This window comes from Brienomyrus brachyistius, chromosome 5 (assembly GCF_023856365.1).
Source record: "Brienomyrus brachyistius isolate T26 chromosome 5, BBRACH_0.4, whole genome shotgun sequence".
Classification (NCBI taxonomy): Eukaryota; Metazoa; Chordata; class Actinopteri; order Osteoglossiformes; family Mormyridae; genus Brienomyrus; species Brienomyrus brachyistius.
Window position 1 is genome coordinate 26,485,891 of NC_064537.1, and position 27,818 is coordinate 26,513,708.

At 46.6% G+C, this 27,818-nt stretch overlaps 1 protein-coding gene across 1 annotated transcript in view; it reads right to left on the bottom strand.

The window, feature by feature from the left end:
• The window catches only part of sdk1b (sidekick cell adhesion molecule 1b), a 293,033-nt gene that overhangs the window by 54,053 nt on the left and 211,162 nt on the right, over positions 1 to 27,818 (bottom strand). The window contains exons 11-19 of the mRNA XM_049014318.1: positions 23,690 to 23,881; positions 21,484 to 21,600; positions 20,790 to 20,957; positions 20,163 to 20,265; positions 19,870 to 20,043; positions 15,500 to 15,636; positions 10,633 to 10,780; positions 6,667 to 6,807; positions 3,599 to 3,780 (exon numbers count right to left, since the gene is read on the bottom strand). Of these exons, the coding sequence (XP_048870275.1) occupies positions 3,599 to 3,780; positions 6,667 to 6,807; positions 10,633 to 10,780; positions 15,500 to 15,636; positions 19,870 to 20,043; positions 20,163 to 20,265; positions 20,790 to 20,957; positions 21,484 to 21,600; positions 23,690 to 23,881 (1,362 nt within the window). The remainder of the gene's footprint in view (positions 1 to 3,598; positions 3,781 to 6,666; positions 6,808 to 10,632; positions 10,781 to 15,499; positions 15,637 to 19,869; positions 20,044 to 20,162; positions 20,266 to 20,789; positions 20,958 to 21,483; positions 21,601 to 23,689; positions 23,882 to 27,818) is intronic.

The following is a 27,818-nucleotide window of genomic DNA, read 5'->3' on the forward strand; positions in this document are numbered from 1 at the left end:
CTTTATGGTTCGATATGACGTGTGATTTGGGCTTATTTCCACCTAGAGCACCTACTTAATCTTCTTATCCGCTTAATTTGTAAAAGGTAGTGAAAGTGCTCTTGAGACACGTGGACGTTGAGGCAAAATGCACCGCAAATTTACCTCAGTGTGAAAGCAGGCCCACAAGCTTCAGAGAGAAACTTCAATAGCACTGGGGACATCCCTGCTCTCTTGCTTTTGAAATGTAACATTTCCCGGCTTATTTTGAAGGGGATGGCCAGAGGAAACAGAATATCAGCTTGTAGCACAACAAGCAGTGAATTGACTGACCACAACCCATAATATCTTAATCAGCTGTGAAATTCAGAATGAGTTTTGGCTATAAACAAACCAGAGGAAGTCCAAAGACTAGCCCAATGACTGCATGAGCTGCACAGATAATATTTCCATAAAGACTGTATGGTTCTTACACATAACAAGCTTATCCAAATGGTCTGGACCATACTGGCAAAGCCTGGGAAGACTGTAAGGTTCTTACTGATAAGACAAAATGGGACTGTATATCCAACGCGTCGGCTGCCCTGTATATCCACTCAGTAATCCTCTCCAAATTATAATTATTAACAGCAACAATAACAAGAAAAAACGTCAGGTTACATAAACAGACCGATAAGCAGACACAGAATATTAACTCAATCAGAATACTAATACAATTTTCATTTCTCTTGGTTTTGTGGAAAAATAATCACAATGCAGACAATCGATCATTTCGGTCTTTTCAACGCGGCGGTTTATCCATTTAAATGAGAAACATAAGGTGGGTTAATTAGGACTGGCAGCTCGTTCCGCATATACGGTTACGACAGAAGCCATTCTTATTTAAGGACTGTTTTCAATTATAAAGAAAAGTTTAAGCCCGGCTGCTTTCGGAGGATTTCAGACGTCGGCTGGCCTTGGGTATCTGCAAAGAGTTTATGCAAAAATTACAAACATTTTACAGCCTGGCTGTCTGGGTCAGCAGCGCTCACTTGCCTGCCCTCTGGCCTGGAAGCCTTGTGCACCTTTGTGATGCGTTATTCACTTGAATGAGGATTTCTGCAGACACTGCGCCGCCAATCACCCATGTACTTATTACCCGGCACTTCTCGTCAGCTGACTTTTTGGTGCTACGACGTGATCGGCGCCTGACGTAGACTGTAGCATGATAAATAACACCACAAACGAAAACAGCAACCACATTCTGCCATACTCCTCCCTAAGCAATGTTATTAGGATGATGAATTATTAAGTTTTTTTCCCCATAAACTGCACATAAATTGTATGTGGTGTGGTCGACACCGCAACCACATGGGTTAACTTGGCCCCTGTTCTGCTCACCTCTATATAGTTTATGTGGGTGTAGCTGTCAAACCGAATGCGGTATTCAAGTGGGACTAAAATCAATAATCATTTACGCAATCCAGTGGAGAGAGGCCTGTTTAAGAGATGGTGCAGGGGGAACATTAACAAAACGCATTTTATCAACACAGTGACAGATTAATACACACGCGGTTCAGCTACCATGCATTTCCGTAAAAACCTTGTGTTAATTACGGATATACAAAATTGCACAGGGCTTATGGAACAAATAGGATGTGGCTGATGATTCATACCGTAACTAAAAGTCAGATAAATTTAATAATTATTATTATTCAAAAATGTTTCTTGGAAGGCTTACAATGATATCACTAGTATACTTTTTTGAGACTTTCTTGTCACCTTGCTCACTCATATTTAGGGCAATGGAGGAGATTTCATGAAAATCAGCACTTTCAAAACAAATGAAAGGTACTCCTCTGTGGTTCAGCACATTCAGGGGTTTGGGGATGAAATCATACATAACCAAACATGAGATTTGCTTCAAAAATTAACTTTCTCCTATCTACTAGTCACAAAAAAGCAGTCCTAAAACATTCTTGTACAAAACAAGTTTTATACTTTAGAAATGCGATCATGCACCAAAAACCCATTGTTATCAATCAACAATCCTCTCACCTCTTATGCCGATCCAGGATAACGCAGCCATATCTGAAGCAATTTGAAATGTCATCAAAATAACATTTTCATGCAACCGAAGGCTATCAACAGTCATCAAGACTTCCACGTTGAAATTTATAGCATTTTGACGCTTAGTAATCCCAGACCATGATTGCATCGAATGCATCAAGAGCTTTCAGCAGCACTACTGGTGCACTTTCGCATACAACAAATTAGACAAATTAATTGTCTCTCTTCAGTGTTGCCCCCCAAGTCAATAAATTTGCTCATCTTCGCAATAATCATTTAAATGGCCAATCAGACAAGCACTAAAATCTTCTAATGGGGTTTTATTGCTTCGGCAAACAGTGGAAGTTTATGACTGATAAAAATCCACTTCAGTGTAAAACCCATGATTCATTGGGGGGGGGGGGGGGGGGGGGGGGGCAAATCCCGAGAGCCTAATGAGCAGCCTATGAAGCCAGTGCATCTACAAATAATCATTTTTACCACGAAGAAGCTTAACCCTCTGGGGTCTACGGGTAAGGAACACACTTTCACTGACTGGGGCATGGTCAAACATTTCATTTAATATCTAAATTTATGACAAATAAATTGTTTCTTATAGATTTGTATTGGCATTAAACTTAATCTTAGAGTACTTTGTAAATATGCTAGATTTATGTGAAGTTTGTAATTTGACATCAGAGTATAGACATTGCAAAATGCAGTTTGGAACACTTGCAGAAACATTATAAAAGTACATAGTAAGTAATGGTGGCAGTTTGTTTTGATCCCAGATATCTGATCATCAAAGTTCTGGCTACCTGAGGATGACTAAATGGTGCAGTTGCAACATTCAATTGGATAAATAAATACGAAAAACTCATTTCACTATTACTAGGTCCTTTCACTGAATATGTAGCAACTTTCATGTGTATGCATGAGCGATTCACACCTGGCCACACCCCCTCCCCCCCCTTTTATGGCACTGATGGGTATCTGGATCGCGGTTCACCGTCACGTGTTTCATCAAATTACCATGCAAATGCGATTTCAATGCGTGGAAATGCGGCTGTGTAGAATGCGAATAGCAATCTTCAGGTGAGAGCGGCACTACTCGCTCCCGATGCAGATAAAACAAAGAAAGGTGACATGGTTTACTTTTTTGGTGATTTAACTTAATTTTAAAAACAGCAATACTTCCGACAATGGACGTTTTGAAAAGAAGACAGATTACGGATTTAGTCAGTGTTCTCTTCATGTTTCTACAATAAGATTTCAGCGAGTTATGAACAGAAATACACGAGAAAGATGCGCGGCATCGCCGATGAAGCCGTCGACTCCAGGGCGTTAAAATCCACCAGCGCCTGCTATTGCCCGGCTGCCCACATGCGTGTGGCGATCCTCACCTCCCTGTAGTGTGTACTCTGTCACTGAGCACCGCACGCGTGCCGCACCTCGGAGGTGAGTGTGTCAAAGTGGGACACGTGTGGCGATCCTCACCTCCCTGTAGCGCGTACTCTGTCACTGAGCGCCGCATGTGTGCCACACCTCGGAGGTGAGTGTGTCAAAGTGGGACACGTGTGGCGATCCTCACCTCCCTGTAGTGTGTACTCCGTCACTGGCTGGCTGAAGACACCCAAACCCCTGCCTGTGTACGCCGCCACCTGGATCTCATACTGTGTCCAGATGATGAGGTCCCTAATCAGGCAGTAGTTAATCTCGGGGCTGGTGATGTTCTTCTGCTGGTACTCTCCAGGAAGACCAGCTAGGCGATACCTGTAAGTGAAAATGTAACTCTCCTTGCTTTCCGTCTACCATACATATTTCAGACTGAATATCAGGCTGTGCCATTCATTCACACTAAAGCAATGATTACGGATCACAGACAATGGCGCATTGAAAATAATCAAAAATATAGTAGTGTAATATACTTTTGGAGTTGTGAAGTGCTGTTCTTCCGTTCAGGGAAATCGTATTACATGTAGCCCCCCCCCCCCCACAAAGACGGATATTGTTTGAGAGTGAGCAAAACCAGTGAGTCTCAACTGAGCCATTAACTTGCATCTGCATGCCCCCCAGCCTGCACCCTTTCCCTTGTCCTCCGCAATGGAGGCTCCAGTCCGGCCACCAAGGGGGGTGGGGCTGAGTCAGTGGCGGCCCATTCGAGCTGCTGATTTTCTCTGGCCTGGACAGTGGGGGCCCCGGTGGCCTCAGCGTTCGCAACACAATCCATTTCCCCGACAGCTCAGGAGGCAGCGCCATTAAAAAGGGGACCTGAGCTGTTTACACCAGTCCGACTGCGGTTTCTAGCCTGGGGACAAAGTGCCTGAACACCCCCCACCTTGCCCAAGCTTTCAGCTGCAGAGCTTTTCCCCCACTTATTTTTCCTGTTTGGCTGGTGACTTATCACTGCTTTGATCTTCGGCCCCACATTTACATCAGCAAATGAATGAGCAAAGAATTTAGGAGTAATTTATCCATCCCCCTTATTTTCGGATACCCCCACCCCCACATTGCTCTCCATAACAGATACAGATATATGTTCATTGGCCACTTTTTTAGGTACACCAGTTCAATTTCTCATTGAAGCAAATATCTAATTGGCAAATCATATGTCAGCAGCACGATGTATAAAATCATGCAGATACAGGTTAGGAGCTTCAGTAAATGTTCACGTCAAACAGCAGAATGGGGAGGAAAGGTGATTTAGGAGACTTTGAATGTAGCCTGGTTGTTGGTGCCAGACGAGCTGCTGAGTATTTCAGGAACTGCTGATCTACTGTGACTTTCATGCACAATCATCTCTAGGATTTACAGAGAATGGGCCAAAAAAGAAAAAACATCCAGTGAGCAGTGATTCTCTGGGTGAAAATGCCTTGTTGGTGCCAGAGGTCAGAGACGAATGGCCACCCTGGTTCAAGCTGATAGAAAGGTAACAGTAACTCAACTAACCACTCATCACAACCATGGTATGCAGAAGAGCATCTCTGAGCGCCCGACACTTCGAACATTGAAGTATAAGGGCTACAAGAGCAAAAGACCACACCAGGTGCTACACCTGCCAGCTAAGAACAGGAAACGGAGACCCCAGTGGGCATGGGCTCACCAAAATTGGACAATGGAAGATTAGAAAAACGTTGTCTGGCAGGATGCATCTCAATATCTGCTGTGGCATTCGGACGTTAGGCGTAACCAACATAAAAGCATGGATCCATCCTGCCTTGTACCAACAATTCGGGCTGCTGGTGGTGTAATGGTATGGGGGATATTTTCTTGTCCCCCTTTGGGCCCCTTAGTACCAATTGAGCATTTAAATACCACAGCCGACCTGAATATTGTTCCTGACTATGTCCATCCCTTTTGACCACGGTGTACCCAACTTCTAATGGCTGCTTCCAGCAGGGTAATGCGGCATGTCATAAAACTCATATAATCTCAAACTAGCTTCTTGGAACATGAGTACTCAAATGGCCTCCACAGTCACCAGATCTCAATCCAATAGAGCACCTATGGGATGAGGTGGAACAGGAGATTCGCATCATGAAGGTGCTTCTGATAAATCTGCAGCAACTGCATGATGCCATCATGTCAACATGGACCAAAGTCTCTGAGAACATTTGAAGCACCTTGCTGAATCTATGCCAAGAAGAATTAAGGCAGCTCTGAAGGCAAAAGGGGGTCCAACAAAGTACTAGCAAAGAGTATCTAATAAAGTGGTCAGTGAAGCCTCGTTTCCACCAGTGGTACTAGGGCCGGACTTTTTCCCAATCTAGCACCGGTTCCATGTGTTTCCACCGCAAAACATATGGACCTGGGCCAGAAAAAATGGCTCCAGCAAAGAAAAGTTGGGCTAAGAAAGTGGGATGGGCTGTGGTGTCCAAACCTTCCACATACCCAGAAAATTCAATCCAATAACAGATATTGTTACTGTAACAATGGTTTTAGAAGTGAAATGACTTGCTAGCTTATTAGCAGAATAAGGTTACATCATTCGTTTTATTTTGCTGGCCAGATTTAATAATAAAGTATAAATATGTTTAACAATAAAGTATAAATTTGTCACAGGTTGAATAAATAAAATATTGTGGCATTCGAATGGTGAAGAAATCTTGAGGCGGACTGCAACGTTTCATTTTTAGTAGACTTTTATTGCGCGATCCTTAAAAGGACAGCGGTAAAACAGCGAACGAGAATGATCTCACACACGCGGAGACAAAAGTGGATGCAGGCAATAGAGACAGGGCGCAACGAGTCATACTCCGGACACTTTTCTTTCAGTTTGCCAAAAGAAATCCAAAAAACTAAATACAGATTAACCTTTACTTTCACTTCTGCCTGTGTAACATTTCTGTTCCGTTCTTTTTTTAAACCAGTGGAAATGCAGGCCGGTTCTCAAAAGGCACCAAGCGAGAACCAGCCCCGCACTGTCACCAGCACCAGCACCAGCTCCGTGTTGGGGGAAATGTGGTATGAGTGTATACACAGGTGAGCGTTCTGGGGTCAGAGTACAGGGTCAGCCAGTGTGCAGTAATCCTGGAGCAGCTGCAGATAAGGGCAACAGGATTCTAACCCAAGAAGCTTCTGGACATGAGCACAGATCCCTTACTTGCTGAGCTTATCACATTATAAGAAATGTTAGAATCTGTCCATTGAGAAGCTTACCTGAGGACGTACCCCCTGAGCACTCCATTCAGCTCGGGCTCCGGCGGGGGCTGCCACTGCACCATTATGGACTGGTTTGTCCTGCCACTGGCCACAATGTTTTTGGGAGGGGCACTTGGAGCCTCCTCTCGTAGCATTAGCCTACAGGGCGGTAAAGAGCGGTTAGGGACAGCATTAGGGTACAGCGCCCAAGGTTTTCAGAGGAACTGGAGAATACGTTCATGTTTGACAGAGATCTGCCTGCAGGCTACTCTCCATCCTGCCACGGCGCCCCCCTCTGGAGGCTAATGGAAGATGTCTACAACCATAGTCTGTACTAAAGCTCTAGTGTGGCGGCATTTGAGGATCTGAGTGACACGTTCCCAGCTGACCTCCATGACTAATGGTCAGTTCATTTATCACAATAACATCGGGGGGCCAATGTCTTGCCTTGTCTAGGAAAAGTACAGATGCTGGTCCTCGACAAAAATAAAAACAGATGCATGGGAAATGTCTGCAGAGAGCAAAGATAATGTAAAATAGCATTTAAAACAGTAGAACCCAATTAGCATTTAATGAATATCGCAGAACGGCATGCTCGGTGTTGATAAGAGGCTTGCAGTGGCCGCCCCTTTAAGATCCTCGCTTGAACGCCTGAGGTGTGCAAACTGACTCAATAGCAGCTTATTACATTCCCTATCTAAATTACATTCCATATCTGATTCGTATTTCTGTGCCACGTTTGTGTATTTGAGTTTAATTACTGGCAACAGGCATGACAACTTGGTCCCCCTTGCCGTGTTTGCCTCTGATCATGTGCAATGTTTTGACAATGGAAATACTTGTAGGGCACAGCCAAGCCGCTTCCTCTAGGTGTTTTTATTTATTTTTTCCTCTTGCTCGTCCTGTATAGCAAACTGCATATGATCCTGCTAATGGATCGCTTAATCTGTATTGACGCCTATCACTGTGAGGCACTCGTTTTCCCCAGGACTCCAAGCTTAATGAGAAATCGTTAGATTATTTCACATTTAGGGTCACCCTCTCCTCATATCCGTAATTATTTTCTTTCCCTGCTAGGCATCCTTTCCTTAATTGATGCCCTCGGTTTAGAATGAGGGTACGGCTTGCTCAGAGGTATCTCCCTTTCGGGAAAGCCCCTCTCCACTCCCACCCCCACGCCTCAGCATCTCCCCCAGCTCTCACGGTCCCTTCTTCATGGGCGCTCTGCAGATTTGCCCCGCTCTTCCCGGCGAATGGCACCATGCAAAGTGCCTTTAGCATAAACGAGGCCAGTGTGACAGCCTGCTAATCTGACCATGTGGCCCAGCTCTTAAGTTATGATGCTGATCAAAGTGAGATATAAAACACAAACTTACTTAAAACACGACTATTTGTGGAGTGTGGTCCACAAATAGCATATCTGTCCAAACAGGAGCTCTACACAGCAGCCCCACAGTCAAACTGTCATGGTGGACAGTGTACAGTATGTACTCATGACATGTAAGGAAAGCCTATCTAAATCAATGGCAAAGGCTTAAAGAAAAACACCTCGATAAAAACAATTAATTTGCTGTTTTTTTCACAAAAGTATTGAAGAGAATGCAAAATGTCTTGATAATTGGCACAAACCTACAACACTGAATACACAGCGATCACAAGTCTTATAAACTTAACAACGATTATTCTGTTGATCAAATTGGACAGAGATGTTGGGTTTCTGCTTGGCTCAACTTTTGCAATGTAAGAAGCACTTTGCATGTAACACCTAATTTAGCTTTTTGGACTCAACCAAAAGTCACAGTAAAAAAAAATATTCCAGCACTTGCATTATGCATGATTAGTGTAAACAGAGTTGTCTAGAAATTTATATTCAAAGGCAACATTTTTGATAAACTTTCAGTGTTATTTTTCTCACATTCAAATCAGTGCTGCAGAAAAAGCTATGTTTATTCATGATGGGGGTGAGGTTTGCGTTTATACAAAAGTTTTAAATTAGGAGTTGCTTGAATTTTTTTTTCCCTTGTGGAGTCACCCGTTAGAATAAGGTTGTTTTTCATCTTCTAAAAAAGTTTTTTATTTTAATCTTGTGCTCACTTACCCAAGGTTCAACTGATAGCAGAGCATGCTTGTTTTTGTAAATCCATTACCCTCTACCAACAAGAGAAATCACAAAATTATAATGTGTTATTAAAGGCACCCAGTATGGATTTTTATATCGAACTACGCTTTTTTGCCCCTCAGGTAGGAACGAGAAACACAGCCCCTCTTTAGCCTTCACTTCCAGATCAATCACAGTGTTTACGTGTAGGGTTTTAGGGCAAATGTCAAATAAATCTGGTGCATCGATTCAATTTAAAAATGCAGGTATTCCTTCTGACTAAGCTTTGCTCTCCTGAAAAAAGAAAAACCCCAAACCAGTCAAAAGTTTGGACACATCTACCCATAGAAAGGTTTATTTGTATTATTCTCTACATCTAATAATAAAGACATCAAAACTAACAAAGTATTAACCAAGAAAATTAATTTGTTCGGGGGCGGAGTGGGGGGTCAGCTATGTGGGTCTGGATTCAGGGTAAGGGTAGCTAGTTCAAATCCATGGGCTGGCAGAGTGATCCCACATGGGTCCTCAAGCGATGCCCTTAAACCCCATAAACCAACTGCCTCTGGGACTGGCTGGCCCTACAGTCTCCTTCATGCCAGTTTCATGATGTGGCCTCCTGAGATGTTTTTCCAGCTGCTGAAGCTGCCATATATGCTGAGCGCTCATTGGCCGCTTTTTCTTCTCTCTGGTCAAACTCCTCCAAAACCATTTCTTTCCACCAAAACCGGTGTTTAGGTCAGGTGGCCAGGTCATGCGATGTGACACCATCACTCTCCTTTGTAGGTGACTTGGCATGTCCACACTTTTGACTTGTGCTATATATCTTTGATCCTTCTTACACCACTGTGTTCCATATGTGCAAACAGTACAAGACCCATTTATTACTGGCAAAGTCTTGCGTGTGACTCTATCATGCTGGCCCACATAAGGTGACCAAAGGCAGGGTAGTAAATAAGCAAAGAGCGCCCAGATCCCTGATTGTGATCATCCAGAGCTGCAGTTATGGCAGTGAGTATTCGGTATGATTCCTGTGATTGGAGAGGAGCCTCTAGAATCAAGCTGAGAGCATCAAGCTGGTGTTCAAAGACACAAGGCTTCTCAATGCTGGATTCCAATCAAAATCCACTCCCAGCTCACCAAAGTGGTCTTTTAGCTTTTTTCTAGGGCACGATGCCCTTTCTCCACACGCCAACTGCTATTTTCGCCACTTCACGGCAGTCTGGGACGTCGAGCGACTTCACCTTCATCGGTGCTAAATCAACGCTGCGGGTGATGACTCTGTCCCCTCAGAGGATATGTGACGATTTTTGGCAAACACGGGCAATGTGAAATTTAAAGAAGCTCAGTTCAATAATGCCTGATGAATATAAATTGCTCATTTCTGGGTAAATGGAGACCTTGTGCTCTTGTAATAATGAAAAAAAAACTGCCGCCCTTTTCAAGACCAAAATGCCACCTCAATAGCTCAAGGAAGAGTGGTAACACTGACAATGTAGGGGCAACAGCTGACAGGCTGAACGCTGCCTCGTTGCAATGAGCAAGACACCATTACTCTGAGTGAAAGGGGAGTCACGCCTAAAATAGAGTCGATCCGATGATTCATTCACTTTGCGGATATGTACCAATTACAGCAAGGTGGGGTGAAAACAAAACCCGCAGGGCAGGCGTCCCTCCAGAGAGGAAATGCAGCTAAAATCTATGTAATTACTTCAAATGTACAGTGCTGACAGAATTATCAGTGTTTCATGTTAATACGGTATATTTTGATGGCAGAGGGAGAAGGCAATTCTCCACTGCGCCTTGATGAACACGCGGATCATAGGATCTACAAGGGCAGACGTGTGAGGGACTTCAGGCAGGAGGTGTGGAGCAGGGCGACGTACCTGTTGGTCTCCGCGCTGTATTGGCCCTTCCCCACCTGGTTGATGGCACACACCCTGAACTGGTAGGTGCGCGCAGGGGTCAGACCTTTCACCAACACCCGCGTCAGCGTCGGATTCACTTTGGGCAAGTAAATCTTCCACGGAGAGTCTGGAAAATAAACAGGGTGTTCACAGGGGAAGAATGCATGTTTTGCACACGAGTCAATATCTGTCGATGACAAAAGATTGCGTATAACAGCGTAATGACAGTGCAGAGTAATAACAGCGTGTCAGCTTGTACAAATAGATGAATGAAAACTGAACAGGGCAATGTGATAATTTAGTCAGCTGACATTCCACCTAGTCTTATGGATCCATGTTATTTTTGCATGTGTTCCTACTGTGAACTGGATTTGAGTTACAGAAACTATGATGTGTCACCCTTTCGGCCTGGAAGAAGAGGCGAGTGAATTGCTTTGGAGAATTTCTGAATGAATTATTCATTTTCCAAAAATCCAACCAATCTGGCCCCCATGAGAGTGGGAAGACACATATATATTTTCAAAAGAATGGAAAGTCGTGTTATTTAAAAAAAACAATCACAACATTGAATTTCTGTAGAACAGAGCTTTCCAATTTATCCGACACAGCTAGTACTGCATATATTTAAACAGACCACTATTTTAACCCGACTGCTTGTTTTGCTACATATCTGCTCCCTGGCCATAGGGATTATTAGAAGTTAATCAGTGATTTATACAGAACCAGCATGTTGTGTAAAATTTAGTCACGCAACCTGTCAGAAACAGCTCAAGGACCAGCATGTAATTCAGATCAAAGGATATGTCAAAGGAGATCTTTCATTGACTTCAAATGAAAAAAGATCAATTAAATCTATTAAAATAGGGTAATTATAAATTGCTGTGTCACATTCACCCATGGACAGTCATGGTAATGTCAGGCATTAAGTCAAACAGAATTAACCTTAAACTGGCACCATTCTGAGGATAGATGGATTTTCTATTTTTTTTAAAGATATCAGTTCATTTAACATCCAGACATTGTAAAAGGACTGATACAATCTGAAGCACTTATATTGAATAACACTCCTTTTATAGACCGCTAATCTTTGTACACTTCAGACTGGTTTGTACTGCCTGCCTGCTTCTTCCTGCGCCACCTGCAAGCTGTTGGGTGGAAACTCAAGCGATCAAATGCTCAGTAGAATGGTTTGTAACCGCCATGGGACGGCGCTTCTGTGTTGCCGTGACGATTCCGTGCAGACTGATCATCTCCAAATGCGACTTGCTGAAAGCTCCATTTTAACAGGCCGTCTGCGCGTCTGCACCTCCGTGTCCCTGTCAGCGCCCGCAGCTATCGGCCAGCGCGTGTTAGTGGGGGAGATTCTGCTGCCTGCGGGGCCCTGCTGTTCCAGCTCCATGTGTCCTGATGACCAGCGGGTAGATGCTCCTAAGCAGCTTAAGGTGGCAGATATATACGTATACAACCACACAATCCCTTAATCTTATCCTCCCCCTAGGACTTGGAAAATTTTATTTACACGCAAACTCTCAGCGTTTCTCTTGTTATATCCCTCCGTCCGTCCATCTATTCATCCATCCATCCACCCATCAATTTGGATGAAACTACTATCTATTGTATCTACAGTAATAAATGGACTTTTGCTTGGTGCATGAATATGATAATAAAACTGATTCTGTTCCATACATGCTCCATAAAGTGGTAAATCATCACAATGTGTTATCTCTAAATGCAAAACACCAAAAAGATATAAGCATATAAATAACAAACAAACAAACAAGCAAACAAACAAACAAACAAGCAAACAAACAAACAAACAAAGCTTTTGCCGCATGGCATAAGGGGGGGACGTGATGATCTTGCCGGTGGAGTGCAGGTTGTTATCTAGCCAACAAGCCCATAGAGCCTAAAAATAACTAAATAAATAACGGTGTTATAAGAGGCACATGGGTGTTTATGAGGCTGTCAGAGATCTATTTCCGCTCCCTCTGTACCTCCTCAAATTCAGACGCCGGTTTGCTCCATCCATTCCCAAAGCTTCGTTTGAAGCTTACAGGAGGTCAGGCAATAAAGTCGGATTCCAGAAGCGGTGCTTTCTTTCCGGAGACTGAGCCAATAAAACACGGGTATTTACCTGACAAGTCGGGCTTTATGTGTCGTGACGTTAACAGAGCAGTTTTGCCAAACGGATTCATTCGCACCAACACTAGGAGAAGCTTAGGTGCAGAAAAGGAAAGAATAAAACACGGCCTATGGAGAAAGTACTGAGAAAGGAATCAGAACATTGCACATTCATGGAATTGGGGTTTTGGCGATTTCACACAAATAGGTGACTTTTTACCGGGTGTCCCTGTAGTGCACACAAGATGTGTAATATTCCAGCAAGCACTGAAAAAAATCTATTTGTACTGAGACTGAATACCATTTATAATAAGGACAGCACTGTAAATTCTACTTTGAAAGCAGGAATAAAATAAATAAATACACACTGTGCATGTGGGTCCACAGTCAGAGAAACAGAGACTATATTTCCATCAAACAGTGCTGCAAAGGTCCTCATATTCTTCCTGGAGTTTGATTTTGCAAAATTACTACATGATGAAAGCACATCTCCCTCTTTGGAAAGTCTTATTTCTCTTCATGCTCCAAGCTCTCAAACTTAAGTTTGAAGCCTCAGTCACTATAATGCTCGCAAACTTAAAGGGGACACAATGAAATGTGCCGACTGCATAATTGTCCACTCCCACCGAATCGATATTTGCTGAAAGCACCTTTGGCTGCAATTACAGCTACAAATCTTTTTAGGTAAGTCTCTACCAACTTTGTACGCGGGAGCCGTGTATTTTGGGTCTGCTCCTCATGACACATCCTCTCCAGCCGACTCAGACAGACATGAGGCTCAATTGGGTTCAAATTCGGACACTGGCTGGCAATAGAAGTTCTCTATCCCAGAAGTTTCCAACTGGGGGCCATGACTCACTAGGGGGCCTCAGTGAGGAGCAAGGTGCCCACTTTTTTTCTGAAAAGCGTATAAAAAATACAACACTGTTAAAGCTAGGGCGGGCGGTAACCTATATTGTTTTATGGCATATCGGTACTTTTTCAAAAGAAGATACAGGATGACACTACACCATTCATATCATCCATCCATCCATCCATTTTCCAAACTGCTTATCCTACTGGGTAGCGGGGAGTCCGGAGCCTATCCTGGAAGCAATGGGCACGAGGCAGGGAACAACCCAGGATGGGGGGCCAGCCCATCACAGGGCACACTCACACACCATTCACTCACACATGCATTCCTACGGGCAATTTAGCAAGTCCAATTAGCCTCAGCATGTTTTTGGACTGTGGGGGGAAACCGGAGTACCCGGAGGAAACCCCATGACGACATGGGGAGAACATGCAAACTCCACACACATGTAACCCAGGCGGAGACTCGAACCCGGGTCCCAGAGGTGTGAGGCAACAGTGCTATTTATATCAATAACCCCCCTATTTATATCAATAACCGTTAAACAGGCATTATAAGGAGGGCATTAGTAAAGATCTTTAATATAAACCAATAGTATACATCCCTTGTGCTGAACAGCACAGCGATTTTTATTGTGACGTTACACAGCATCACAGAATTCACAGCTAAAACCAATCCATTAAGTTATCGGTGTACTTCATTTAATTTTAAAATACTGAAAGAAATATCATAATTTGAATATTTGTTTTATTTTGTCGAAGGCTAACCCCTTAAAATGCATGTTTAGGATTTTAGCACAATCTCGGTTTCCTGGACACAGAAAGCATGAGAAGCACTGCTCTCTCCCATCCCTTAGCGTCCACGTTGAAGATTGTCTGCTTCGAATCGTTCTCCAGCAGACAGCCGTGTTTTGAAACCCATTTGCAGTCTAAGGTAAGGAAAGGGGCTTTTCTCCGGAATGTTCCTTGTGTATATTTCCCCCCTCCAGTGCTTCCCAGTCCTTGCTGAGGAGACACACCAACAGAAGCCTGATAGTGACACATCGCGCTTCGCTGTGGGGACGCTGTCGTTTTTCGTACAGCTCCCTTCCTGCCCGTCTGCCAAACAGGCTGGCAATGTGTTTCGGATGTTGGATACAGAAAATGCAGATTAACTTCTTCCTCAGCCACTGAATTTCACACCCTTAAAGTGACCTTGCTTTACCAGAGCCCCGCTTAATGCTGGGAGACAGATCTTCTTATTGTGACACTATTAGAAACACTGTTATCACACACAGAAGTGTGACACACAGGATAAATGACTTTGTTAACTGGGTACCTTCACAGAGGTTCCTTTTCTTAAAAAGAAATGGCCTATCAGTAATAACTATTATTGAGTAAAACACTCATACACTCTCATACAACCTTTAAAATGTACTGTAAAACTTCCCAACAATGACATTTTGCATACTGAGCTGCCTACATTTGTTGGTGTGTAAATAACAGCAAGCTGGTGCTATAGACCCTGAACCAGGAGAAAGGCCGTCCATAATATTCCCCATCCTGTTTAGAGTGTCCCTGTGAGGAACCCCGATATGATCCTCTTAAGCTGTGAAAGACAGGAGGACCCAGCAGAGACCAGAGAGAGCTGAGAGCTGGATCTGAGGACACGCCGAGTGGACAGGCCCCCGGGCCACAGCCTGAGGTCCGTCAGAACCAGGAAGCTCATCACCGAAACGAAAGACATCCAGTGCAGCCTGGGGGATGCAGAAGTTTGGAGATGCATGGTCTCATAAGTTTGTGATGTCGGAAAGTCTACGGTGACGCATTCGGTCGGAAGGGTGAGAGGCGGACAGGCAGATTACTGGAGAGCGGCCTCCATCCGGGGACTCACTGTTTTCAGAGAGCTCCACGATGTAGTGCAGCAGGGGGCTGTTCCCGTCGAAGGGGCGCACCCATGTCAGGTCGACGGTGCGGCTGTCCGTGGCGTTCAGGTGGGCCTGCAGGTTTCGCGGGGAGTGAGGGAGCTCTCTGGGAAAAGATGAGGGGGACAGACAGTGTAATAGGAGATAGACAGACTCAAACGTCGTGAGCCGGTGGAAATGCTGTCCAGTGAAGCTGAACCCTTTTTGCCTAAATGTAGAAGTGGGTAAAGTGGATCGGAATCGATAGGAGAGGCTTGCTGTGCGCAGTGCTGTCCTTTAGTGTTTAGGTTCACATCCCATCAGGTCAACAAGTGTCTCAGCACCAAATGATGTATTCCCCCCCCCCCCCCAAACTGATGACATCACACCTTGCAGCAGAGGTTTAACCTCAGAACCCACATGATTTTATGGCCAGTAAGTCACATCCCAAATTCACGGGTTTCGGGGTGGATTTATTTGTTTTTCAAAACCATGCACAGAGGATCCACATTTTTCAGTTCTGATCGAATTCCGAAACACAACACGTTACATATTACTAATATTTTTAACTGGTAAATACAGATGAAAAATGTATGGTAAAAAATCTTTAATTAGGCTGCTAGAATCATACACAAAGTATTCTTCCACCTCGTTTGTACATCTTGTTTTAGGGTTTTTTGAGGCATTTGCAGTTCATTTGATACATCTTCCAAGTGAGGATACGCAGGTGGTGAACGCTTAAAATGCCCCACAAGGTTTCTCCCACTGGAACCTGCGTCGCTCACATTTCACTGCAATAGCAGCCCCTCGTGCATCAGAAGCTGCAGCGAGGGCGCAACACAGCTCAAGCTAGCGACTCCCAAACCATCCATTGCTTTTGTAATATTACTCGCATTGTCTCACAGTTGCATGCACCTTGTTTAGAGGGATTTTCCACTAAACGCTACTTCCACCTCTCAAAACTTTGTTTTTACAAAGATTGTAAATCGCTGTGCTACTAGTTGCTGTAATAGCGCAAAATACTTCCAAATCGTCACCCTCTTATCTGATATTCTTATGCTCCCTCTACTGCGAAGGGTTTGCGCGTGACGTTACGGCACGCGGAAGTCACTGCGCTCACACCCACCGAGTTGTAAATAGAGCAAGTGGCAGCGTTTCTGTTCAGCTTGAACACCGCAAAAACACCTAAAATGGGAAACAGCCGTCGTCCGATTGTACAAATCGGTTTATCATGAAATAGGAGATTCTGAGACTGACAAAAAATAAATAAGTATCGGACGCGGATCGGTCACATGTGGCTGATACCCGAGCTGTATAATAGGTCTGGATCGGCGCTGATACTGATCCGAATATCAGATCAGTGCATCTCTACCATGCACTCCACAACCCACCAACAGCTGTCTGATCACATCCTGTTGTCCAGCAGTTGTGAAACACTGCTTTAAGTCGTTTGTTCATGTAAAGTTAGAGTCAGAAAAACTTATCATCAGGTTCCACAGAGAGCCAAAGCAGACAGGAAATAATATCTAGGAAAGCATCACAGTCTGCATTACTTACGGTAGAGTAACAGAGCAAACAAAATCAGGCCTAGTAAGAAACGCAAAGCCCACAATCTCCCTGACCAAACAAACTAAAAAGTGTTTTAATTACATGACGTTTGGTTTAGCATCTCTGCTGTCAGAATGTATATTTTGATATTTGCACTACTGAGAAACGTGTAACTTTAAAAAGAAGCTAAAAAGAAAACAGCCAAATTGATAAAATAAAAAAATCTAATTTACTGGCACAGCATTTTAACTCTAATAAGCATTTGAAAATTTAATTTGAATAGTTTTAACTTTCCATATAAATATATTATAAGTGATTAATGCAATATCTACCTGTCTAAGCAATGTCTAACTCCTCAGAGATAAAGTTTAATTAAAAACTATGCTCTCCAAAAGTAATTATTAATTTATGAAGCTGCTCTCTGGATATTGCAGAAATATTTTATTAAAAAGCGAGGAAGTTGCAGAGAATTAAAGTCCTCTTCGTCAAAAGGCTGGCTCATTGATTGACTGGGCTGCTTTGTGGGGTATGTTCTCCCAAAAGTAAAAGACTATAAACTATCAAACACACACAGACACAGGCACACTTTGTCCTTCCAAGGACAATTTTCAAACAGACAACCCTACATCCACCTTCCATAGGCACAGGGACATGGCCAGCCTGTAGCCTGCAGTCTATCCCAGGATGCACAGGGCAGGGTAGCCAGTCCGTGGCAGGGTACACACTGCCATACATATGCCCACATATGCTTCCTGGAAGCCTTTCACCAAACAGACAATCCTACATCCAGGGGAATAGGAAGGGGGGGATGTATTTCCCACAACATTTAATCTGGCTCCACCCCCCCATCAATAAATAGACCATTGAATTTAAATTATTAAGTTGTATCCCCCCCAAAGTCAAACCTACGCCCTTGCCTACATCCCAGGTTTAATCCTATTATTTGTTTACCATCAATCGCTCCCTTAAAAAAAGGAGGGGGGGAGATATTTTATACCACTTCATCCAGCTTTGTCTTCCTAGGCCCCCTCCCAATTAATTAAGCTGTCTCTAGAAGATAGGAAACACATAGGAGACGCCCTAATCGCATGGTTTGGCCATTAAGGTGCATCATGTCATTGGCTGGCCCAAGCCAGAGCTCGTTACTCAAGCAGATACAAATGAAATCAATAAGATGAAAACAAATCGGGCTACAGGGCATATTCTTCACATTACTGGCTCTCCGTCAGAGTGCGCGGGTTGTGGGGGCTTCCCGGGGGGGGGGGCAGCCGTGCTGGCTATGGGCCGCTTCCACGGGAGGGATGTGAGGGGTGACAGGAACAGATTGGCCCCTCCTTCTCTCTCACGGGGCACATCTGACCAGCACCGAGCAATAAAATGCAATTCTCAACCTTAAGACATTTATGTCGAATACAAAAGCAGGGGAGATGGCTCTGCAGTTCATACAAAGAAGAGGTGCTTACGCAACATGTTATATAACCCAAAAAGCTTGATTTATTTATTCATTTTTTTGCTACGGTACATTTAAAAAATTTTTATGTATTAACATGACATGTCAGATGCACAGCTAATAATATCTAATGTTAGCTACCCCTATAAACACGTGATTAACATTCTCCAACACCACCTACTCCAACTGACATGAGACTAAAGTCCTTCAAAGCCAGCTGCTCCTACAGGCATGTGGCTGTTGTTCTCCAACATCAGCTACTCCTACAGACCTAGCTAACATTCTCAAATGCTACCTACTCCAACAGACATGAGGCTAAGCCTTGCCAAAGCCAGTTACTTCTACAGGCACACAACTAACATTGTCCAACATCAGCTACTCCTACAAACATGAGGTTAATGTTCTCCAAAGCCAGCCATTCCGACTGACCAGACTAATGTTCTCCAACATCAGCTACTCCTACAAACATGAGGTTAATGTTCTCCAAAGCCAGCCATTCCGACTGACCAGACTAATGTTCTCCAACATCAGCTACATTTACAGACGCACAACTAATGGTTTCAAACATCAACTTCTCTTACATACGCACAACTAACGTTCTCCAACATCAGGTACTCCTACAGACATGAAGCTAATGTTCAATCAAACCAGCTACTCCTATAGACCTGCCTAACAGATACTCTCCCGGAGGTGCAGCTGAGTGTCACTGTGACGACCCACTTCTCCAAGTCAGCTACTCCACTGAAAGCACAAGCATTATTTTCCAGAATCAGCGAATCCTCCAGATGAAGGTAAAAGAATGAGTCGTGCCAACAGGAACCGACTGGCATGGCCCAGAGCAACTATAAGGTATCATAAATTAACTGGCGCCTCAAAAGGAAAGTTCAGCTCGCTAAAGAAATTCAGTCAAGCTTTACTACCCACACTGGCCAGACTTAACTGCTTTTTCGGTCCTTGGATTTGGGGGCCAGTTGAACATGCAGTGAGAGGGTGTGGAGGGAGCACTGACACAAACAGCGTCCTCCACAACAGTGCACATCACTGACCCTTTACATCATTTGCTGTATCAGCATGAAATAAAAGGGCCTCGCTGTTAACCCACGGATTACAAATTTACCAAAGAGCCCAGATTCAGTCTGAGGAAACATGGAAAGGGGCTGGGAGCTCCTGAAAACGAGGACAGAGGTAAAGGCGAAGGGTGCTCTGTTCGAGGCCCAGTGACTGTTCCGCGCAACGACTTAGGTAAAAGTACGGCATTCTGGTTTGGAGGAGGCGGGGCATGGGGAGTGGGAGAAAGCCTGATGTGTGCAGTACGGCTTGGATGGAAGCTAGAAGCCCTTGCAGGACAAACGTGACACTCACATGACCTCCAGACGGGCCGACTTGGAATCGTTGCCAGCCTGCGAAAGGACTATGCAGGTATAGTCGCCGATGTCTCCTGACCAGGTCTGGCTGATGTGCAGAGAGCCCTCCTTAAAGCTGACTCGGCCCCCACCGGCCGGCCGGACCACAGCTCCATCCTTCTTCCACACATACCTGGGGAGGGCAAAGCAGCTCTAGCGGGTCAGGCTGGTTGGGGACCACCAAAAATTGCCCGGTGGGCGGAGCATGCGGAGGAATGCTCTGTAAATGATAAATGAGCATTTCCTTCCCACCTGATGGACACTCGTGGGTCACTGGTGGCCCCACAGTCCAGCACTGCCGTGGTGCCCTTGATGACACGTTGGTCCTCCGGGGCTTGGGAGATGGAGGTGCGACCTGGAGAATCATGGCGGTAGACATCAGGGGAGCGGGGGGTACCATCCTATCACCGACAATGGAAAAAAATCCTAACTTCCTAAATTACAACTTTGGTTCTCTGGAAATGTTCCAAGGGAGAAACTACAAGCGTGAAAGACGTGCGTGGCGAAAAAAACAGCAAAATACAGCTCCGGTAAAGAGAATGTATAATTCTACTGAAATGCCAGAGATAAATCAGTTGTCAGCATTAACTTTTTGGCCACTTAATTATTTATTCACTTGCTACTTGCACAACAAACGGCATTATTCAGATGTCTGCACGGGGCAGGAAAGCATAACCAACGCGCGGCCTGGACAGATCGAGGATTCATCTCATTGTTCACGAGAAAACTGAGCACGTTAGAATGGGGGGAAAAGAGCAACAACAGCAGTGGCGTCTCCATAAAAGAAGGTACGAGAAGAGCAGCTTCACAAAAGGCTGGCATCTGAGAAACAGAGCAGCGTCTCAGCCTGTGAGCCCCTGGGACTCGTCACAGCCTTACTCCAGACGGTGAGGGAGGCGGTGGCGTTGACGGCGCCCTCCGAGTTGCTGGCGAGGCAGGTGTAGTTCCCCGCGTCCTGCAGGGAGACGGGCTCGATCTGCAGCCCCCCTGACTCCAGCAGGGCGAAGCGTGGGATCCGAACCGAGCCGCTGGCCAAAACCTGTGCACCTGGAAGAGAGGCAGAGGCACAGTGTGGGGCGGCCATGACGCGGTGCCAGGGTGCGGTGGGTGTGTGCTGCCCCCGGTGGGGGTTCAGGGGAAGACACGCTACGGGGGCTTGACCAGTACACTGGGTCATTGCGCATACCAATATTTAATAATGTCATTTACAAGATAATGGTAATATACATAACACAAAATTATGGGGAAATTCCTCTTAAATACAAACATTCATATCTGAAAACCATGTATAATGTATATATAACCTATGGAAAAACAAACTGCTAATATTAAACATTTTATTACGGTAGATGAGCATGTATGATTAGTAATCTACAATTAACTAGGATAAAAACGCCCGTATATTATCTTGCGCTTTCATAATTTCCCTGTGAAGGTACAAGTGCTTAAAATACAACAAGCACAGTCCCAGACACTTGAAGAAACGCGCCGACCGCATAAATCCCCAAATAATAAGCGGCCCGGCCAGCTGCGGCCTCGTAAAGCTGATACGGGCCGAGCAGGTGGTTGTTACCTCTCCTCCAGGAGACGGCAGCTTTCGGAGCTCCGGAAACCTCGCAGCTGAACACGGCGACGGCCCCGTCTGTCACCATGATGTCGGAGGGGCCCTTTGTGAAGGAAGGCGCTATACCTGAGGAATATAAAACAGGTTCAGACTCACGCGGGGAGCGGGAGAGGAACACGTACGGAGCCAGAGTCCTTTTGGGTTTCCGTGCCATATAAAGGGTTATGTGATAAACCTGAAACCTTTAATCGAAATTAGCAAACTGCCTGCTCATTTACCCTTGGAAACGAGGCTGCTCTGCATAAAATGAACAAACAAGTGACACATCTTCTCCTCAGGGATTTCTTTTTTTTTTTTAAATAACCTTCTGACAAAAGAGCACAGCTACTGAAAAAAGAGATGTGAAGGACAGGAATGGTTAGCTGGATGAATGTGAGATTCGAGCCAAAGGATGCGTCTCTATCAAGGGAGTAATTATAGCTTTAACTACCAGACACCCTTATTCAAATCAAAGCAAACAGAGGCTATATGTACAGTGCACTGACAGGCACTGCCTGAGGCACAAGCCATTGACTATATGACAAGATCATTTCATGCAGGTGGGGTAATGCAGATATAGCTGGGAACAGGTCCTGGGTGAAACTAGAAGCTGATGTAAGACCTTCCAGATTTCTCTTACAGTGAGAAACACAAAGGAGAAAAATGTACGAGAAAGGGGCATGATATATGTCCAAGATGATGGACGGCCTGCAGTGTGCAGGACTGCGTGTACGGACTAATGCCCCAGTGATTTCAGTGCCCTATAATCCGCATGGATCCCTCTGCAGTACAGATGTGAGGGTGTAAGAGTGCCAGGTGCTTGATGAGCACTTAACATCGTGCTAAGAAGCGGCTGGGGAGCACTCATGATACAGTAATTGGATACACACACACACACACGGATATATGTACACACACAGACACACACACCCGAAGCAGGACAGGGCTTTGAGAAGCAGTTTTTGACGGTCATTGCCGCAGTGTGCTACATGATTTATTTATAATCTTAAAATATATCTAAGCCAGAAAATGAGGAGGCTGGAGATACTCAGCATCACTCAGGGTTTTAATTATGCTAATCAATATAGCGTGCGGGACGGTACGATCAATAAGTCACAACAGGATACAAATCATGGCGAGACAAAAGATGGGCGAAGCGTTTCTCAGAAGGGGAAGGAGCAGGAAAAAGTTGATGCGTCTCATTAGATGCGGCCAGTTTCTCCGGGAAGCATCTGCTGAATGAAAAACTACAAAAAGGGCATTTAATAGGATTCGCACGGGACCCAACCAGAAATGATACACAGCGCTAGAGAGCAAACATCCATTAAGCGGCACGTGGACAGTGTGTATGCTGACAGAGATGCAGGGTGATTTGGTTAAGGGAAAATGAAACGGTGATTAAACCATTGTTTACCATTGTTTTTTTTTTTAGCGTCTTGGGTTCCTGTGGGAAATTGAGAAGCTTTTTGCGGGAGAGTCACACGAGAGCAAACAAATATCCAGACTCAGTACTTTACTTCGACCAGGGATTACAAATGAAAGCTCTGTCTCTCTGGCCTGAAACAGCTGACTACCTTTCTATTTGTCGAATCCGAAAAGAGCGGTTGACCCTTCTACTTGACCCATTGGTCAATACTTTGTGACTGTCCCCCCCCCTCCCCGTTTATTTGTGCAATATGTGGATGTGGCCTCCCTCACCTCTGAAGAGAGCCCCTTCGACTGCAGCGGGTCAAAGCCTTTGGTGAAACACTTCAGTAATTGCCTGACAAAGTAAGGCCACTGTCGCACTTTTAGATACTCTACAATTAAATTTAACTGTATGTTAACTGGCCTCGTGCCCATTGCTCCCGGGATAGGCTCTGGACCCCCCACGACCCAGTAGGATAAGCGGTTTGGAAAATGGATGGATGGATGGATGGATGTATGTTAACTGTATTCAATGTGACTGCTATTCATATAGTTGCACTCAAGCCTTAAATCTGTCTGCTGAGCAGCAGGTGATAATACACAATGTATGATTTCTAAAAATTGCAATAATTCTTACAGATAGGAATGGGGTGGAAGTCACTAGTGGCTCTCCTTCTCAAAACTTAATAAAGGCTCACATTCCGGCCCTGGAAACCAGTCTTATTGGACACTTCAGAAACCCGGGGCTTAGTGTTGCAGATGAACTCACTTGTGACCACGAGGTTGGCGTGTGCCTGGATCTCTCCGGCGGAGTTGCGGGCAAAGCACTGGAAGATACCGGCGTCGTTGGGATGCAGCTTCCGCACCTGCAGGCCTGATCCCAGCACCTTATACCGAGGGTTGTTCAGCTTGCTCAGGGGTACGGAGTCCTTGTACCACTCCAGTTTGGGTGTGGGGAGTCCTGTTGGCAGCCAGAGACCCGCGGGTGGGAAATACACAGTCAGGGGCACAAGGAAATTATGGAACTGTGCATTAAGAGCTAATTATAAAATGCTGAAGGAGAAGAATTCTTTACCAACTCAGTTCCAGTTAATCTGCAAAAAATTTAATGATTACAAATGAAATGCATCACTCCCTCTCCCCACCATTCAAATGCATACCCAGGGGGCCTCTAGGCTATATCAAGAAGCATAGGGCACTAAGTTGGAGTACACCTTGCCCAAGATATCAGGACATCCCAACATTGGAATACACCCTGCCCAGGATGTCAGGACATCCCAACATTGGGGTTCACACTGCTCAGGATGTCAGAACATCCCAACATTGGGGTTAACCCTGCCCAGGATTTGGGGCACACCCTGGGCTGGGCATCACAGAGCTGGGGTGCAGTCTGGACGGGGCATCACAGAGTTGGGGCACACGCTGGGAGGGGCATCACAGAGTTGGGGCACACCCTGGGCAGGGCATCACAGAGTTGGGGCACACCCTGGGCAGGACATCACAGAGTTGGGGCACACCCTGGGAGGGGCATCACAGAGTTGGGGCACAGCCTGGGCAGGGCATCGCAGAGTTGGGGCACGCCCTGGGCAGGGCATCGCAGAGTTGGGGCACAGGCTGGGCAGGGCATCACAGAGTTGGGGCACACCCTGGGAGGGGCATCACAGAGTTGGGGCACAGCCTGGGCAGGGCATCGCAGAGTTGGGGCACAGCCTGGGAGGGGCATCACAGAGTTGGGGCACAGCCTGGGAGGGGCATCACAGAGTTGGGGCACACCCTGGGCAGGGCATCGCAGAGTTGGGGCACAGCCTGGGAGGGGCATCACAGAGCTGGGGCACAGCCTGGGCAGGGCATCACAGAGTTGGGGCACAGCCTGGGCAGGGCATCACAGAGTTGGGGCACAGCCTGGGCAGGGCATCACAGAGTTGGGGCACAGCCTGGGCAGGGCATCACAGAGTTGGGGCACAGCCTGGGCAGGACATCGCAGAGTTGGGGCACACCCTGGGCAGGGCATCACAGAGTTGGGGCACAGCCTGGGCAGGGCATCGCAGAGTTGGGGCACACCCTGGGCAGGGCATCACAGAGTTGGGGCACAGCCTGGGCAGGACATCGCAGAGTTGGGGCACACCCTGGGCAGGGCATCGCAGAGTAGGGGCACACCCTGGGCAGGACATCGCAGAGTTGGGGCACACCCTGGGCAGGACATCGCAGAGTTGGGGCACAGCCTGGGCAGGACATCGCAGAGTTGGGGCACACCCTGGGCAGGGCATCACAGAGTTGGGGCACAGCCTGGGCAGGACATCGCAGAGTTGGGGCACAGCCTGGGCAGGGCATCACAGAGTTGGGGCACAGCCTGGGCAGGACATCGCAGAGTTGGGGCACAGCCTGGGCAGGACATCACAGAGTAGGGGCACACCCTGGGCAGGGCATCACAGAGTTGGGGCACAGCCTGGGCGGGGCATCACAGAGTAGGGGCACACCCTGGGCAGGGCATCACAGAGTTGGGGCACACCCTGGGAGGGGCATCACAGAGTTGGGGCACAGCCTGGGCGGGGCATCACAGAGTAGGGGCACACCCTGGGCAGGGCATCACAGAGTTGGGGCACACCCTGGGAGGGGCATCACAGAGTTGGGGCACAGCCTGGGCGGGGCATCACAGAGTAGGGGCACACCCTGGGCAGGACATCACAGAGTAGGGGCACACCCTGGGCAGGGCATCACAGAGTTGGGGCACACCCTGGGCAGGGCATCACAGAGTTGGGGCACAGCCTGGGCAGGGCATCGCAGAGTTGGGGCACACCCTGGGCAGGGCATCACAGAGTTGGGGCACAGCCTGGGCAGGGCATCGCAGAGTTGGGGCACACCCTGGGCAGGGCATCACAGAGTAGGGGCACACCCTGGGCAGGGCATCGCAGAGTTGGGGCACACCCTGGGCAGGGCATCGCAGAGTTGGGGCACAGCCTGGGCAGGACATCGCAGAGTTGGGGCACACCCTGGGAGGGGCATCACAGAGTTGGGGCACAGCCTGGGCGGGGCATCACAGAGTTGGGGCACAGCCTGGGCAGGGCATCACAGAGTTGGGGCACACCCTGGGAGGGGCATCACAGAGTTGGGGCACAGCCTGGGCGGGGCATCACAGAGTTGGGGCACAGCCTGGGCAGGGCATCACAGAGTTGGGGCACAGCCTGGGCAGGACATCGCAGAGTTGGGGCACACCCTGGGAGGGGCATCACAGAGTTGGGGCACAGCCTGGGCGGGGCATCACAGAGTTGGGGCACAGCCTGGGCAGGGCATCACAGAGTTGGGGCATAGCCTGGGCAGGGCATCGCAGAGTTGGGGCACACCCTGGGCAGGGCATCACAGAGTTGGGGCACACCCTGGGCAGGGCATCACAGAGTTGGGGCACACCCTGGGAGGGGCATCACAGAGTTGGGGCACACCCTGGGCAGGGCATCACAGAGTTGGGGCACACCCTGGGAGGGGCATCACAGAGTTGGGGCACACGCTGGGAGGGGCATCACAGAGTTGGGGCACAGCCTGGGCAGGGCATCGCAGAGTTGGGGCACAGCCTGGGCAGGGCATCACAGAGTTGGGGCACACCCTGGGCAGGACATCGCAGAGTTGGGGCACACCCTGGGCAGGGCATCACAGAGTTGGGGCACACCCTGGGCTGGACATCCCAGAGTTGGGGCACACCCTGGGCAGGGCATCGCAGAGTTGGGGCACAGCCTGGGCAGGGCATCGCAGAGTTGGGGCACAGCCTGGCCATCATTCCAGCAGATCGTAGGACAATCAAATGCACAGACTTGACCCACACAAGCACACATTATGGGGCAGTTTCAGAGATGCCAATTCATGTGTTTTTGTACAAATGAAGCATCCAGAAGGAACCAGCACAACATGTAAAGAACCTGCAAGCTACACAGAGAGAGAGTGTGGGTGGGATTCAAACCGCCAACGCTGGAGATATAAAACTACAGAGGCACTGTGCAACCTGACAGACGGAACACACACGCGGGTGTGTATCTACACACACGTATTCAGGCATTACATAACACTGCACACATTATAACTCATCATACTTTGATGACACGACATCTTGTGGTTCCTGGTGGACAAGTTGCCCAATCTTAGCAAACACCACACAGAGCTGTTATCGCTGAATGTTTCATGTGGCTGAATAAGTAGGAAGTAATTACTACAGGAACTCAGCGTGTTAAGAAACAGCAGAAACGCCTCCAGCCGTATGTTTAGGCGACACTACAAGGGGATACAAATTCTCTTATAATAAATAAGTGCTGCTCATCCGCGGTCGTCTAACCTAAATACAGCGTGGTGACAAAGCACACCATGACACCATGACAACATTTTGGGATATAGTGATACGTCTCACCAAACACAATATGACATAAAAGCTGCAGATAGAGAAAGTTTATGTCACTTAAGTTCTTTAAATGCACTAACACAATAATAACGTGACATAACTAGATCATATTACTTATTCGTAATACAAACACACTCACCGGATTGTAATTATGTTTTTGTGGGGACTTTCCATTCATTTCTGTGGGTAAATCTTAATCTTAACCATAACTAACCAAACAAAATAAAACACTTTTGGCATTTTTAGGTTTTTGACTGCACTCACAGATCTTTGTGGGGACCTGAAAAATGGTCCACACAACATCGAAATAACAGGTTTCTATCATATTGTGGGGGACATTAGGTCCCCACAATGTAATATGAACCTAATCCTTCGTGATCACTTGCGATGAATGGCTCCGTAGCCACTCGGGAGCATCGGGCGATGCGACTGCCAGGGAGCAAGCTCCTCCGCTACAGAATTGCGGCTCTCCGCAGACCCGGTCATCTCGCATGCCTCCCTCCTCGCCGTTTCCTCT